Below are 15,516 nucleotides of genomic sequence, written 5' to 3'. Positions count from 1 at the left end.
GCACAGACTCACAGTACTCTTTCCCTACACCTCGTCAAATGAAAGCACATCTTGACAAATACATTATCGGGCAGGATCACTGTAAAAAAGTTCTTTCAGTTGCAGTGTTCAATCATTACATTCGGGTCCAGGATGCTTCAAACGAAACTTCCTCTACATTGCTGGGAGCACCGGTGCTACACAAAAAGTCCGATACTGGCGTGGAACTTGAGAAGTCAAATATTCTCCTTTTTGGCCCTACTGGCTCAGGTAAGACATTGGCGGCAACCACTATGGCCCGTGTGCTTCAGGTACCTATAGTTATACAAGACTGCACCTCGCTGACACAAGCCGGTTATGTGGGCGAGGATGTGGAGAGCTGCATCCTAAAGCTTTTGGCCAAAGCTGATTATGATGTCAATCTTTGCCAGCGCGGCATTGTTGTTCTGGATGAGCTGGACAAGCTTGCCAAGCCTCAGGTATACGCTGGCACGAAGGATATAGGCGGCGAAGGGGTCCAGCAAGCGCTCCTGAAACTGGTTGAAGGAACTAGTGTTTCGGTCCAGGGTAAGAAAAGCAACCATATGGAAAATACTGGACTGGGAGGAGGTACGGCAGAGTACACGGTAGACACCTCTACAATTCTATTTATTGGCATGGGAGCTTTCACAGGACTGGACAAAATCATCAAAAAACGACTGGGTCGTAAAAAACAGTCCGACGTCCTATCCAAAGCGCAACCCTCAGATTTGGAGCAGTATGGGTTGATCCCCGAGCTTGTGGGACGTATGCCTGTTTTCTCTTCTTTGAAACAACTTGAAGTGGACGACCTAGAGAGAATTTTGGTGGAGCCGCAAAACTCAATTGTCCGCCAGTATGAGTACTCATTTGCCAAGAGTGGGGTGAGGTTGGCCTTCACCAAATCCGCTGTACGGAAAATAGCAGAAACAGCTCTTAAAAATGGTACTGGAGCACGAGGTCTGCGGGGGGTCTTGGAAAAAGTGCTGCTGGCAGCGAACTATGAGTGCCCCGGGAGCGGGATCAGTTTTGTGCTTGTAGATGAAGAAGTCATGGAGATGGACGAAATAACGCCGAAGTATTTCGCACGAGGGGATATCTTCCGGTTTTTGGAACAAGTGGGAAAAGAGGACGAACAATTGCGCGGAATGCTTAGTGACGAGTACGGCATACCAAAATTCGAGTCGATAAAAAATTAGATAAAAACCTGAAAAAATACATATATATATTTTTATTTCGATGTCACTTGATGAGACCACGCTCCGGACCAAGGAGGCGGTTCATAAGATCCTCGAGGCCAAGCTGAACGGTACAAAATCATCTAAAGAAAAGTCACCCACTTTCGTGAAGTACACCCCAACGTCCGTATTTGATGAAGGTGAGAACAAGCAACGAATAATCAAAATCAAAGACAAGGAGCTCGACCCCACATTGCCATCTAACCTGCGTATTCGCAAGACCCCTCAAGGTTCTGATGAAGCCCCTGTGCCTGTAATGCACGAAGAAACGACGGTGAAGCTCACAAAGGAGGATCAACGCAAGTGGTATATCCCCCCAGCTGTGTCCAATTGGAAAAACACCAAAGGATTTACAATAGATATCGACAAGCGTTTAGCGGCAGTGGGTGAGACTCATTCCACCGAAATGAGCGATAAGTTCGGTGACTTGAGTGATGCTTTGAAGGATGCAAGTGAACAAGCAAAGAAAGAGTTGAAGCTTCGTGCCAAGCTGAAGAACCAGCTAGAACAGCAAAAAGTGCTGGAGAACCAGGAAAAACTACGCGCGGTGGCTCAGGAGGCACGGGCGTCAAAACGCAGCAAGTGGGCAGACGACGAGCCTGAAGAAGTTAGCAAAATTGCCAGCAGGCGGGAGCAAGCTCGAGCAGAGAGGAGAAGGCGCGCCGAACTGGAATTGCGGAGATCAAAAATGGGTACCGAGACGAAGGTTAAAGTGCTGGCTTCAGAAGATGGCCGTGAGATTAGCGAGCGCGTTGCTTTGGGTGTGGCTTCGAGACAGCAAGAGGCTAATAATCCTCAGAACTTATATGACGCAAGGCTTTATCTGAAGGGGGCAGCCAGCAACGTTCGTCACAGTGATGATCAGCTATATGATAGGCCATTATTTGAAGCTCAAGATGCCATCAACGATATTTACAGAGCGCGCAGCGGAGCAGAGTTCCAGGGTGATTTGGACAGGCCCGCGCTTGGGCATCAAAAAGGCCAATCCACCACTGGACCCATTGAATTCGAAAGGGATGTTTCTGGACAGCATACGGAAGACGAACACGGGTTGAAAAAGCGACGGGTTGAGTAGGTCTAAATTATAATGAAAAAAAATAATTCGGATTAATTATATGGTAAAGGTTAGTGCATGTGGTATCAACTAGAACCTACACAAGCACACATTGCATATGTTTTGATTGGAGCGGTTTCTGTAATTTTTTCTCTGGTCTCCCTTGTGTTCAAAGAACAGCTTTTTATTGGGGAAGCTATCGTGGGGACTTTCTTTGGCTCTATCGTTGGTCCCCATGTCCTAAACTGGTTTAATCCATCACGCTGGACCAATAATGTGGACAATCTCACTTTCGAGCTCTCTAGACTGATACTGGTCATCCAGTTGTTTGCTACCGGAGCAGAGCTTCCTCCCAAATATATGTGGAAACATGTTAGATCGCTCAATTTAGTCCTCTTCGGGGCCATGATTTATGGCTGGCTGATACTTTCGCTCTTTGTGTGGCTGATCTTCCGGAGTGTCGGCCTCAACTTTAGCGATTCTTTGCTGGTGGGATCCACGTTTGTTGCGACTGATCCTGTCCTAGCAGCGGCGATAGTTGGCAAGAGCAAGTTTGCAGAACGAATCCGTGCTGACGTAAGAAATCTGATCCAGGCCGAGTCCGGGTCGAATGACGGTCTTGCATTCCCCTTCGTGACCCTTTCGATAAACCTGATTCTTAACAGGCCAGACAATATTCATGCCGGAAAAATTGTGAAGGACTGGATTCTCGTGGGCATTTTGTACCAGTGCGCATTTGGAGTATTATTTGGTATTGTTATTGGGAGCTTGGGCAGATATTCTTATCTTTTCACTCGCAGACAGCGTTGGATTGACAATGAGTCGTCGTTGGTATTCTACGTTGGCCTGTCGCTGATAATTACCGGACTGGCGTCAATCTTGGGCTGCGACGACTTGCTAGCTTCTTTCGCTGCCGGATGCGCTTATAGTTGGGGTGGGCAAATAGATTTTGAACTACAGCCCAGTGGCGATGAACATACAGATTCGGAGCCTTTGCGTTTTTCGAGCGTTGTTGATTTGCTTCTCAATACTGCATACTTCGTTTACGTGGGCTCAATTCTTCCATGGAATGAGTTTTCTCCGTATGCCGGTAAATTGGTGGCCCTGGGCGTTGTTTTCGTGTTTCTTTCCAGAATTCCAGCAATGCTTCTTCTGCAGTACATTACTCCAGACATCCGTGATTGGAAAGATGCACTCTTTATTGGCCATTTTGGGCCTCGGGGTGTCGGCTCTATTTTCTGCTGCCTTTTGGCCAAGCACCTGCTTGAAACCCGGTCTCCCGACCCTTCTTCACATGAAACTCTTCTCAAAGTCCTGTGGCCAATATCGACGTTTATTGTTGTGATTTCGGTTGTCGTCCATGGCTTTTCAATCTGCTGCTTCACCGTCTACTCCACGGCAGTAAAAGTCCGAATTGAACGACAAATTACTCCAGAATCTATGGAATCTGTTGAGCCTACTGACAAGCCCGAACCATCTACTCGTCGTCGAATGTCTAAGCTGCGGGTTGTGCAACCAAACACTGATGACCCAGAGTTTCCAAAATACGCTTACGTCAGTCGTACCAAAGTGATTCTGGTGAACCATCATGGCGATGTCATCAAGGAGTTTGAAAATAAACATGGATCAGTTGGTGTGACTTCACAGCTTGCGGCTTTCAGAGAGGGTAACCAGATAGTCATCGAGGGCAATGGCTCCGAAATCAAACGCTATGATCTGGAGTCAATAGCCTGAGTATATACACCTGAGACCGTTGAAAATAAAATACTGTAATTCTCCGGAGTAGGAATATGCGTGTGGTTATTGTAGGTGGGGGCGTAGCGGGCCTCAAGGCCGCATTGGACTTGCACTCTCAAGGCATCGAGATTGTGCTTTTGGAGGCCCGTGAACGTTTGGGAGGCCGGATTCTGACAGATCGGACAGGATTGACGGCTTACGATCTGGGAGCTTCGTGGGCCCACGACACTTTGACGAACGAGCTGTTTGACGAGATGGTAGCAGACGGTGACTACGAGTTGTACTATGATGATATGAAGCCTTATCTGGTTGGAGAAAATTTCTCCAATGATGACTTCCACAGGCTGAAAATCGAGCAGGTTGCAAACGAGATTACAAAATTCATTGAGCTCAGAGAATTCAGCAGTCTTGACATTGAGGATCAAAGTTTGCAAGATGTGGTGAAGGAGTACCTTGACAAGCAGGGGAAGCTTTTGACGTCTGAGCAAGCTGAATATGCTCCCCAATTTGTTCGACACCTGGAACTATGGCATGGTATAGGATGGGAGGAGATGAGCTCCAAATTTTCCCTGGTTGACAATGTTGGACGCAACTGTCTGATTAGGTCAGGATATGATCATTTGATTCAAAAGATGGTGGATAAGCTCCCGAAAGAGTGCCTGAAAACCAAACAGGTGGTAACTCGGGTCGAAAAATCAAGAGTCGTCGTCGTACAAACAGCTGACGGAAATATTTATAGCGGAGACTATTTGGTCTGTACTGTTCCACAGAGTCTCCTGCAGCTAGCCGCTCCCAATGCCGGCGCCATTGAGTGGATACCGTCATTACCCGAAAGGATTACAGGGCCGCTTAGGAAAATGGGCTACGGAAAGCTGGGGAAGGTGGTTCTAGAGTTTGAATCTCCCTTCTGGTCGCACCTGGAGTATGATCGCTTTCTCGGCATTTCCAGCCCCACCACTACAACGGAGAAAAGTGTATGGAACCATCCTGTTCTTATTCTCAATATGTTCTACATTAGCAAGGTGCCATCTCTGGTGTGCTTCATCCAAGGAAGAATAACCGAACATCTAGAACGCAACCCGCACCTTGCGTGGGAATATTTCCAGCCACTTTTGCGAAAGCTCGGTCCCCTGCCTTTGGCCCCCACTAACGTGATTGCCACAAGCTGGACCATAGACCCGTTCGCTCGGGGATCTTACGCCGCGTGTCGTCCTGGAGACGATCCAACAGACGTAATTATAAACCTCGAAAGAGGGTTCGGAAACGTGAGGTTTGCAGGAGAGCATACAATACTAGATGGCGCAGGAGCCGTGCATGGAGCTTGGATGAGCGGAAAACGTGAAGCAAAATATATACTAAAAAATCTATGAACCGTATAGAGACTCATTTTGGAATCTCCCGTGTTTAAAACAATTGGTGCAATTGCACGCGTCGTCTGGACAGCAGCAGTCAAAGTCCAGCTGGCTGATGTCCAGACTATTAAGGAAACTGAGAGCGGCTTCCTGTAGCCCCATCTTCTGACCGTTCACAATCCCGTGCTTTTCGCAGTTGTAGCAGCCACAATCGTCGTCCGCACAACAGCACTCCTCCTCAAAAATGCCGTTGCCGCTGCTGATCGGCTCTGGCTGGACTTCCACCTTGCCACACGTGACTGTGGGTGGGTCAGGGGGCACTCCCTGGTTGTGTACTTGACAGAAGTGGCATGTGCAGGCATCGGGCTCGCACAGGCAAGATCCTGGCACCGTACATGACTCTGTCAGAAACATGTCGTATGTCATGGGCTGCTGCTCTGGCTGCGTTCTCGCTCTTTTTGACCGGCAGTTACCGCGCCCATGACTTCTCTTTGAAATCAGCTCGAGGCCTGCCTCTTTATTGGGCACTTCTATGACCGGATCCAGTAGCCTCAGAGACTTCTTGGAAACGTTGAACACCTGTCGTTTGTTGGCTTTCAGCACAATAACAGAGTTCTCTGAATTGTGGGATTGCGAACACCCCCAATGTTCGTGATTGTCGTGTTGTGGGTCAGCAGGTAGAAGCTGTTCTCCCATAATGGCTATTCTCTTTGAGGAATCGGTGGCAGGACGCCCACGCGACCTCACCAGCACCAAATGGCGTTTTATGTGCTGGCACTGCGACGATCTGTGGCCCCTGATGCACTGTTCGCAGGCATACTTGTCCCCATCCACCAAAATCATACCAGTGATATAATTTTCATCCGAACAAGAAATTTGCTCGGCCAAATAAATATATATATCCGGGCTGTGTCTTTTTGTAGTTTTCAGATAAATATTAGATGGCACCCAAGATCTCCACAGCACAGCGCCGTCTGTTGAAGGAATTCCAAGAGCTTCTGAAATCCCCGACCGATGGCATTGTTGCAGGCCCCATTACGGAAGACAACCTTTTCAGATGGCGCTGTATTTTGGAAGGTCCTCCCGGTACAGTTTATGAAAACGGTGTGTTCGAAGCGGAGATGGATTTCCCGGCAGATTATCCCCTGTCCCCGCCCAAGATGAAGTTCACATCCGAGATCCTTCACCCAAACATCTATAAAGACGGCACCGTGTGCATCAGCATCTTGCATCCGCCAGGAGACGACCCACTACAGTACGAGTCGGCAGACGAGAGGTGGGGCCCTTTGCAAAGCGTGGAGAAGATCCTCCTTAGTGTGTGCTCGATGCTGGCTGAACCGAACCCAAATTCTCCCGCCAACATCGACGCTGCAAAGCTTTGGCGTGAGAACCGCGACAAGTTCGATGAGATTGTTCGGGCCCAGGTGCTTAAATCTCTGGACTAAACCGACGCGTCGATCCACACCACTCGGGATTTAATTTATTTTACTTATTTCCATTATCAATTATGTCCACCCAACGAAAGCTTGCACACCACTCAGAGGAGCGCATTGACCGATTACGGTCGGTGATCCTCAAATCTATCTTTATTGGCGGCATGTACGGAGCGCTGATCTCAGTTCCATCGGAATTGCTTCTTAGGTGGAGGTCTCCATTCTATCGAGCTTTCGGATTGCGGATCCGCATTTTCTACCACACCATTTGGATTGCCGCAGCGGCATCTTTCCGTACCGAGCGTGCTGTGCTTGAATTTGAGAACGTGGTGCGTCGCGAAGAGGAAGTCCGTCGACAACAGCTTATAGAGGACAGCGTGATCAGTGGCAGCTATACGCAAGAACAGGAAGGCGTGCGGTTACCTAGAACATAAATACTCTGACTTACATGTAATTAAGGTCGACAGGCAGCTGCAAGTCGTCGAACAGTCCCTCGTAGTCCTCAAAGATATTTGTTTTCACAATCCAGTCATTCCAGATATCGAGCTCGGAGGACGGCATAGTCGCGTCGATCGACCTTTGAAATTTTTGGAAGAGAGAGTCCTCCGTCTCGTTGGCGGGCCAGAACAGCGCATATTCTGTGACAGCTACAAAATGCGGCGATTTCGTGAATTCTGAGAGCTGGCTGTTGATATCTTTGAGTTGTTGCATGGTAATAGAGGCAAGCAGGTTTGGAGCAGTTTCCAGAGCCGGGTTTTTGAGATTGAACACTGGCTCTCCTTTATTCTCCAAGATTAGCATCAAATAGCTATACGTTTCATACAGCCGGTAACAAAGGTAATCCTGATCCCCCATAATGGCAAGCAGCTTCACACAGTTACGCATGATTGCCACCACTGTCTGCAGCAGCTCTGTGACAAGCGGTTGCGTCTCGTTGTTTTTCGTTTGCATTGAGAGTAACCGGACTCCAAGGTAAACCAAAAATTGTATACTTTTGTAGACGCAGGTAGCCATCGGGTGAATAACATACATTATGTGAGAGGCGAAATCGGTTTTCAATCGATTGAATGATCTGAATGTGAGATCCAGATTTCGCAAAAAGATTGTAACAGTAGCCTGTAAAGTGACAGCATAATTGGCGATTTTTCTGTTGCGCTCAAAATGAAGCATTAGGTAGCAATTAATCATGAAAACAAGCATGTTGAGATGGATCTCGCACTTCACGTTCGAAATAGTTGAAAGAAGTGGCATGTAAGGATCCTGAAAATAGCCGTTATATTGAAAAAGCCCTCGTTGCGAGTCCAGGAAACTGACCGCTGACATGAGGTCGACCACACGTGGCTTTTCGCGTACTTGATGGATCTGCACAAGCAATTTTTGTAAAAACGGAAATAGGATCTTCATTTTGCCTATGCGATCGGTGATGATATCCGAGTCACTTACTGTGGCCGGTCCATGATCGCTGTTTTCGAGTAGTAGAATCGGCATCTTGCCGTACAAAACTGAATGTTCCATGTCCATTTCCAATAATGTCCACCAAAGTCTTTGCCAGAGTAGTTGCAACCGTTGATTCTGTGGGTGGTAAAATTTAGAGGCCTTCTTATCCCACACAGGACATCTGAGCGGTCTGTTGATGCCCATTCCTAGAGCAATCTGACAAATGAGACCATTTATATTGTAGCCGTCAGTGCCATCACCTCCGTCCCCGTCCTCTTGGCATGTGATCTGGTAGAATCGAAGTAGCATGAGTGCCTGCAACGACTCGATGCTGGTTTTGCGCAAAAAATTGGACTCAAACAGCGCATAGTTGACCATATTGATGACGTCTGCATTTATAGGCTGCTGGATGAGAACCAGCTCATCCCCGTTCAACGGGGCACCGACCTGGTGTTTCAGAAATAAGGACTGGTAGGAAAAGCGCATCACCAAAAGCAACGCTGCCGTAACAAGATAGTCAGATTTTTGGGCCAAATGCAACGCACAGCGCCCTTTTTCTTCTTGCACAATGCGATTGACGCTGGCCACAAACTCTTCTTCCAAGAGCACGGGGAATAAAGGATGAATCGTCCGCAAGTAATAATTAACATGGCGTAGAATGGTCTCCTTGGCCGGCAACGCAGCCTCCATCTGCGATTTGAGTGACAACTGCTCGCCTTCCTCCAGAATAAACCTTTTCTGGCCTTTCTTGCGCATCCTCACCTGCCGCTGTAAATCGTTCGGACTCTCAGTCTTGGACATCGCCAGCATCTCAGCCTTGATGACTTCCTTGTAGCGACGCATATCGTCGAATAGCTGGCAGGCAAACGGGTCACCCCGCCAGATTTTATTCCGCTGAAAAGAGCCTCCGCATATAAACCGATTTTTCTTAGCCATGTGCAGGGCTGTATTAGGGTTTGGTTCAGCCTGAATGAAGCTCACCGTCTCTTGCGACTCAGGCATAATCGTAAATAGCCTGGCCTCCATGGACGCAAGTTTCATTCGCAAATCGCCTATTTCGTAGATCAGTGAGGCCTGCTCCGAAACGCTGGTTTGTGGGGCTCGAGGCAATTGATTGATGACAGGATTCTCCGTAACATCGGATTTGAAGTTTAAAACACTAACGGGAACACCATTAGATGGCGCAGCAGGAGATTCGGAAACCCCTGAAGGAGCCCAGGCCTCAGGGCCATCGTACTCGCATTTCAGATTGGAAATTGTGCACCGATTACATATCGGCCGAACTCTATTGCACTTGACCTTCCTTCGACGACAACTCAAACACGAATATGGAGTTCGCCGTCTCTTCTTGGCAGGCCTCTCACCCTCCATGATGTTGCTTGCGTGCAGTAGTATGTACGAAGACCGTTGTGATTCAGTCCCAAAAAGGAATTCACCGAGCAGTAATACCGAATTATTAAACCTCAAAGATAATTATTAGACCCAACTCCTCCAAAAATCATGATTATGTAACGTTTCGGCAAGTTTTTCTTCGGAAGTTTAATTTTTTCCCGTCTGATGGCAGTGCAGCTTAACCACGCAATTCCGGGGTTCCCATCTCTCAGGGTAGCACACAGTGCGCATTTTTGGCAGCGCTATCTTGGGCCAAAATAATCAGCCAATTGACAACTACAGCCTTTGCTGACATCATCCACGGACGACTCAGACATCTAGTTCACCGCTTTCGTTCTGTTTTCCACCGCTAGGCACCCCACAACTTGTGCGTGCATCGCTGTAGCTTACACCCTTACACCACCATGTGGAGAACCTGGGGAACCTTAGCCCCATGACCTGAAAAACAAAGAAAAAAATACATTGGAATAGTTTTGAGTTTCGTCCCAGTTCAATCTGTTTATTAGTGAGGTCTATATTGGCCCACCTGTAACTTTTACACAGACTATAAGCAATGGATTCCGTGGAGCCGCTTTCGCAAGCGGAAGGTCCCCGTGAATCTCCCCACATAGCCGGCCTCGACAATTCTAGGAGCCCTAGTGCCTCTGAACCTGTCCAGGCGGCCATTCAGGACTCCCGCAAAGATGGTTCATCGTCTTCCGCGTCATCCATGGCCACATCCGTCGCTGGAAGCTCTACTGTGAGGGACGAAGTCCAGGAGCAGGAATACAAGACTCAAGGGCAAGGTTCTCCTAATTCAGAAGTGCCCCCACGCAAGAGGTCGAAGGTTTCACGGGCATGCGACGAATGCCGCCGCAAGAAGATACGTTGCGATGCTTTACTTGACCACACAAACACTCATGTGACAAAGATGTGCTCAAATTGCGAAAAGAGCGGCGACGTGTGTTTGTTTACCCGAGTGCCCATGAAACGAGGCCCATCGAAAGGTTATACAAAATTCAATGGAGATAGCAGCAGCCAGTCGGCAGGAAAAACCTCGCCAAGACCGCGTATCCCGTCTCATGGCAGCTACCCGCAGCTTCAAGGAATAGGACAACAACAGCTTTCTCCAGGCCAGCAGCATGCTCCATTATTCTCGCCAAACTCAAGCTCTGGGAGCGGAACGCCCGCTTATCAGACTTCGCAAAGTCCCCAGGTTATCTTGCCTCCTCTCAACACCCATATTTTGCCACCTTTGCGTGGCAGATCCTCGTCCCTAACCTCGGCAGGTCAGACAACTCGCCAGCAGCCTATGTTTTGGAAAGTCCCCTACGAAATGCCAACATTCGAAGGCAGAAGAGACTCCATTGATTCTGTTTCGTCCTCAATTAGTGGTTCCTTTCCCCTTTCTGCCCGGCCATCCATTCAAGGCAATTCACCTAAACTGGCTCCTAGTTTTGGTCTGGATAATTTGCCGACATCAGATTCTGAAGATGAGTTCTTAAACAACAACTCCTCCCGGCTTGCAAGGCCAAGCTTCCAAGTGCCCCTTGTTTCTACTCGCTCTAAGGAGGGTACAGTGAGCCCCGTGCCTTCTCACAATAGTTTGCAGAGTTTGAACCAAAACTTTTCTCGACTAGCGATCCCTGCACCCCAGTTCAAAACTGCTCACCTTTTGAAGTCGATTGATCATAATTTGGACATCTATTTCAGCAAATTCCATTCACAATATCCAATTCTGATGGAAAAACGACAAATACAGGAAAGTCTCGAGCAACTTCAGACGGATGAATATGCCACTGTTTTGGAACTATTCAATTACTCACTTCAAGTTCTCAATTCTGTGGATGCTAACTTTGACTTTAATGTTATCGTTTCAAGCTTCCAGCAGATATCCTTAATTTATGCATCCAAATCCTTCATTAACAACAATGTTCATGCCAAAGCATTGTTTCTGCTTACCTTAGTGCTACTCAATTACACCGTGATTTTATCTGGTCACGAATACTCCATAGGATTTACTATTTCGTTTTCGATATTCAATGACTGGAAAATCTACAAGGAACCATCGTCATCCCCACTTTTCCGTGCGTTCATGCATTTGGTCGTCTTGGACAACATATTCGCATTGTCTTTTGGAACCCCGAGAAATACAAGTCTAGCGTTTAGTCAATCTTATCTTCACGAGTATGCAAAGAATTTGAAAGCCTCGGAATCGGAGTCATTAGAATACGTGACCGTTGGATTAAATCTTCTGCTTTTACCTCCTACAGACCCTACAATCAGCGTGCCCAAGCAGTCCAAACTCTATCTTTTGAACGACAAATACAAATTCTTAAGCATTCTGGAGGCAGAAAGTGAAATTTGTTATCTGATTCAGAATTTTAGTTCCTCGCTGGACAGTGTACGAAACCCAGAGGCAGACGATTTTGTTTTCGATCTGCAATTGGAATTTTCAAAGCTCTGCAAAAGACTCATCTACCTAATTGACGAGCAGGTGGACGATCTTGAGCTGTTGAAAATTCAACCCCTTCTACCCCTATACGTCTTGAAATGCTTCAAAATTCTTCTTTCCTTGAAGTCGCTCATTTCTTCTCTCATCAGCTTCAACATTACCATCAACAACGACGATTTCAAAGATAGACTTGCAAAATTAATAGACACGATAGATGCGAATATTGAGAGACTTCGTTGCCTCCGCTCCTCCATCCCATTCCTCAAGGTATTAATTTCAACGTTAAAGAATAGGACAGCAGAAACGCTATCGCTCTCTGCCTCGACCGACAAACTTCTCCTACTGCAGAACTGGTGTCGCCAGTCCAGTTCTCTACTGCATTCCACCCTCACCAAAGATTACTTCGAAGGATGGTATTCATAAAAAAAGAAAAGAACATTCATAATTCATCAATAAACAATTTACCACTTTTGGTCCTTAGTTTTCACGCCGCTGCTATCGAATCCCTGGGCGTGACGGTTGCCACTCCATTCATCGTTTGTGTACTCGTCACCCATCTTGTTCCGCACCCTGTCGTTCAATTGGTTGTCGTATTCGTCAGAAAAATTACTGTCTCCACCGCTACCGGAGTAATTTTCCCCGTAATTTTGTTGGCTTCCATAGCCTTGGCCTCCACGGCCACCCTGGCCACCTTGTGAACCATATTGGTCGTAGCTACCGCTGCCACCATATTGATTGCCGCCATGCTGGCCAGTTTGGCCTTGGCCGTAGTTGGAGCCTCCGCCGCGACCAGAACTCTGGAAGTCGTCGTAATCGTCACCTTGTTGGTCGTGGTGGTGGTTGCCTGAAAGCTTATCCGTAAGTTTGTTCACGAGATTAGACATTTTGTACTTGGACTAAATTAAGGAAGACCATAGGTATTTATATAGTTTCGGCAATTGCTTGTTGCCTCAGAAAGCAAGTATGGAAGGTCATCTGGGGAAATTTCTCTTTAGTTCATCATACTTGCTACGCTCGTGCGCCACACCCCTGCAATCAGCATGTTGCTATTGCTATGTTTCTAAATATATCACACCTCGCACCGCATTTGGGTTCGGCTTACGTAGAAAACGCAATTTCGAGCACATAATCTTGTACCGACACTACATGATAAAGCCCAAACCGTTTAAGCTGCGCCCGCCTCAGGGTGTTGTTTTTGACATGGACGGTACGCTGACACGCCCGCAAACACAAATGTTCACCGATATGCGGCGTGCTCTGCAAATTGAGCACGTCAAGATCGATGTTCTGGACCATTTGGCGACTCTCTCCGATGACGATAAACAGCTCGCCGAGGAAAAGCTGGCGCAGATCGAGGAGTCCTACATGCTCAAGACAGAGCCCACGGTAGGTGTCATGGAACTTTTCCAATTTTTGTCGCGCAAGAATATCAAGTATACAGTTTGCACGAGAAACCTAATTAAGCCCGTGCTCCACCTGCTGGAAACGCATCTGAAAGGCGTCGAGTTTTGCGAGCCGGTTGTCACTCGCAGCTTCAGGCCCGCCAAGCCGGCTGCAGACCCGCTGCTCCACATAGCAGCCACATGGGGGTTCCAGCCCAAGGACATGGTCATGGTAGGTGACTCGCGTGACGACATGCTAGCTGGACTAGCAGCCGGGTTCACTACGGTTTTGCTCCGGCACGAGGACAATGCCAAGGTTGTTGATGACTTTCCGCAAATAGATTACGTGATTCGCGATTTCCACGAGCTGATAGAATTATTAGAGGACTAGAAAAATATGCCACTATCTATGCATAATATTATTGGTTTGCGTAATATACTTGACGCCCTTGTATGGCTTGACGTTTGTGGAACCTCCGCTTATGATTTTCATTGAGTCGACTTTGATTAGGCTGGGCACCGAACCTTTGTTGGAGTACGACAGAGTCACAAAGTCTGGCTTGAATGTTGATGGATCTCCGCCCGATCTAAGCAACTGACCCCTGAACGTGCAATTGATACCCGTAGGCAGCATTTTGTCGAGAACCCACTCTTGTACACCGTTTCTTGATTGCAAATCTCCGTGGGTGATGCGCAGTCCCCTGACGGTGTGATCTTTCGGCACGTGGATCTCGACTTTTAGATCCTCTATGAACTTCACAGTATTGAGCAGCTTGGTTTGAAGTTTGATTTCAAACTCATTTCTCTCAATCCCTAGTCCCCCCACAAGCTCCACGTCCACGAGCCCCATGTAATTCCAGATGTTTACTGGTGTTTCCGTCTCTAGTAGGTTGATTTTGTACTTCATCAGCGTGAATTTGTCGTCAGGAGGTATGAACTGCACCACACCTGGATTGCTTGACCATATCCCTGTCTCAACACACCGATGGAATGATGGGACTCCTAAATCGTGCCTGTTGAGATTGAGCACCAGCTGGATAGTTGGAACTCCCGAAAGAGAGCTGTTGAAGTAAACGGTGCCGTCTATGGTAGCCAGCACTGGTTTGCTTTTTTTCGCACTCAGCCCAAGATTGTAGTACGTTGAGGCACCGTAAACAGGTTTGGGGGACCTGGTTGCAGGCACAATCCAGCTTATTCGCTCGACAAGATCTATCAGCATTTCATTCTGTGTGTGTTTGACGTTAACTTTTCTCCACGGAATCTCGTTGCCCGATTTTTCGTATATGCAGGAAACGGGAAGAACACCTTTTTGAAAATGGTTCGATGCAAGAGAAGAGGCCGAAGAGGACGCGTGCAGTAAGCTTGATCCTTGAGCCAACGAGTTGATCGAGTTAGATGCTGTGCCTTGGATTTGCTTGGTTGTTGATATGATTTTATTGAGAATGCTGTTTGAAGGTAGAAGTTCCTGAAGCTGGTTGAGATCTGTGAGATACGGGAAGGAGGCATCCACCATTTCCTGTAGGATTAGCAGCAAATTGTGTGCGTTTAACTCGACTTTAGCTGGATTGAGGACTGCACCATTGAGAAAAGACTTCACCACGGTGCCGAAATCTGTTAGGAACTGTAGGTACTGCAAGTCATTCACCGTTCGCGAGATGGTGACCGTCTGCTTCTGTTCCGTGGCGTCGTCACCATCCTCCTCCTCATCGTCCTCATCGTCGCTCACGACTTCTGTATACTCTGGAAACGTTTCGCCTGCCACAATAACGTACACGGAATCTAGCTTTATCCATGCGACACGCCAATTCGCGTCAATATCAAGCACGGGCTCCAAGTGGTCGAAGACAGATGTTGATGAGCCAGAATCCTCAAAATCGTCTTTACGCATGCTGTTCAAACGGTCCTTTACATATTGAAATGTGGGAGCTGGAGAATTGACAATGTGCTCAAATATGGGCAGATTTCTACCGTCAGCAATAAACAAACAATCTATCAGGCCCATTAAATGATAATAAAGTAATTGAGTAAAAATTGGCATTTACCTAATTACATATACGCGA

At 47.5% G+C, this 15,516-nt stretch overlaps 10 protein-coding genes across 10 annotated transcripts; 7 read left to right on the top strand and 3 right to left on the bottom strand.

The window, feature by feature from the left end:
• Positions 1-38: 38 nt before the first annotated feature.
• Positions 39-1,196, top strand: HPODL_03201 (Mitochondrial ATP-binding protein, possibly a mitochondrial chaperone with non-proteolytic function; the record flags this gene model as incomplete). The annotated part of the gene is made up of 1 exon (XM_014077539.1): positions 39-1,196. One exon carries the CDS (start codon positions 39-41, stop codon positions 1,194-1,196), a length of 1,158 nt encoding a protein of 385 aa, XP_013933014.1.
• Positions 1,197-1,236: 40 nt separating this feature from the next.
• Positions 1,237-2,310, top strand: HPODL_03200 (Pre-mRNA-processing protein 45; the record flags this gene model as incomplete). Its single annotated transcript, XM_014077538.1, has 1 exon — positions 1,237-2,310. The coding sequence occupies one exon, from the start codon at positions 1,237-1,239 to the stop codon at positions 2,308-2,310; it is 1,074 nt and encodes a 357-aa protein (XP_013933013.1).
• A 57-nt stretch (positions 2,311-2,367) lies between these two features.
• On the top strand, positions 2,368-4,023 carry HPODL_03199 (Na(+)/H(+) antiporter; the record flags this gene model as incomplete). The annotated part of the gene is made up of 1 exon (XM_014077537.1): positions 2,368-4,023. The coding sequence occupies one exon, from the start codon at positions 2,368-2,370 to the stop codon at positions 4,021-4,023; it is 1,656 nt and encodes a 551-aa protein (XP_013933012.1).
• Positions 4,024-4,079: 56 nt separating this feature from the next.
• HPODL_03198 (Polyamine oxidase, converts spermine to spermidine) lies at positions 4,080-5,396 on the top strand (the record flags this gene model as incomplete). Its single annotated transcript, XM_014077536.1, has 1 exon — positions 4,080-5,396. One exon carries the CDS (start codon positions 4,080-4,082, stop codon positions 5,394-5,396), a length of 1,317 nt encoding a protein of 438 aa, XP_013933011.1.
• A 923-nt stretch (positions 5,397-6,319) lies between these two features.
• HPODL_03197 (Ubiquitin-conjugating enzyme E2 7) lies at positions 6,320-6,823 on the top strand (the record flags this gene model as incomplete). The annotated part of the gene is made up of 1 exon (XM_014077535.1): positions 6,320-6,823. One exon carries the CDS (start codon positions 6,320-6,322, stop codon positions 6,821-6,823), a length of 504 nt encoding a protein of 167 aa, XP_013933010.1.
• Positions 6,824-7,255: 432 nt separating this feature from the next.
• On the bottom strand, positions 7,256-9,619 carry HPODL_03196 (uncharacterized protein; the record flags this gene model as incomplete). Its single annotated transcript, XM_014077534.1, has 1 exon — positions 7,256-9,619. One exon carries the CDS (start codon positions 9,617-9,619, stop codon positions 7,256-7,258), a length of 2,364 nt encoding a protein of 787 aa, XP_013933009.1.
• Positions 9,620-10,955: 1,336 nt separating this feature from the next.
• HPODL_03195 (uncharacterized protein) lies at positions 10,956-12,497 on the top strand (the record flags this gene model as incomplete). The annotated part of the gene is made up of 1 exon (XM_014077533.1): positions 10,956-12,497. The coding sequence occupies one exon, from the start codon at positions 10,956-10,958 to the stop codon at positions 12,495-12,497; it is 1,542 nt and encodes a 513-aa protein (XP_013933008.1).
• Positions 12,498-12,535: 38 nt separating this feature from the next.
• HPODL_03194 (uncharacterized protein) lies at positions 12,536-12,958 on the bottom strand (the record flags this gene model as incomplete). The annotated part of the gene is made up of 1 exon (XM_014077532.1): positions 12,536-12,958. The coding sequence occupies one exon, from the start codon at positions 12,956-12,958 to the stop codon at positions 12,536-12,538; it is 423 nt and encodes a 140-aa protein (XP_013933007.1).
• Positions 12,959-13,220: 262 nt separating this feature from the next.
• On the top strand, positions 13,221-13,847 carry HPODL_03193 (uncharacterized protein; the record flags this gene model as incomplete). The annotated part of the gene is made up of 1 exon (XM_014077531.1): positions 13,221-13,847. One exon carries the CDS (start codon positions 13,221-13,223, stop codon positions 13,845-13,847), a length of 627 nt encoding a protein of 208 aa, XP_013933006.1.
• Positions 13,848-13,859: 12 nt separating this feature from the next.
• HPODL_03192 (uncharacterized protein) lies at positions 13,860-15,458 on the bottom strand (the record flags this gene model as incomplete). Its single annotated transcript, XM_014077530.1, has 1 exon — positions 13,860-15,458. The coding sequence occupies one exon, from the start codon at positions 15,456-15,458 to the stop codon at positions 13,860-13,862; it is 1,599 nt and encodes a 532-aa protein (XP_013933005.1).
• Between the last annotated feature and the right edge of the window lie 58 nt (positions 15,459-15,516).

The sequence above is a fragment of the Ogataea parapolymorpha genome, chromosome VII, assembly GCF_000187245.1.
Source record: "Ogataea parapolymorpha DL-1 chromosome VII, whole genome shotgun sequence".
NCBI lineage: Eukaryota > Fungi > Ascomycota > Pichiomycetes > Pichiales > Pichiaceae > Ogataea > Ogataea parapolymorpha.
This window is presented reverse-complemented; position numbering and strand designations above follow the sequence as displayed.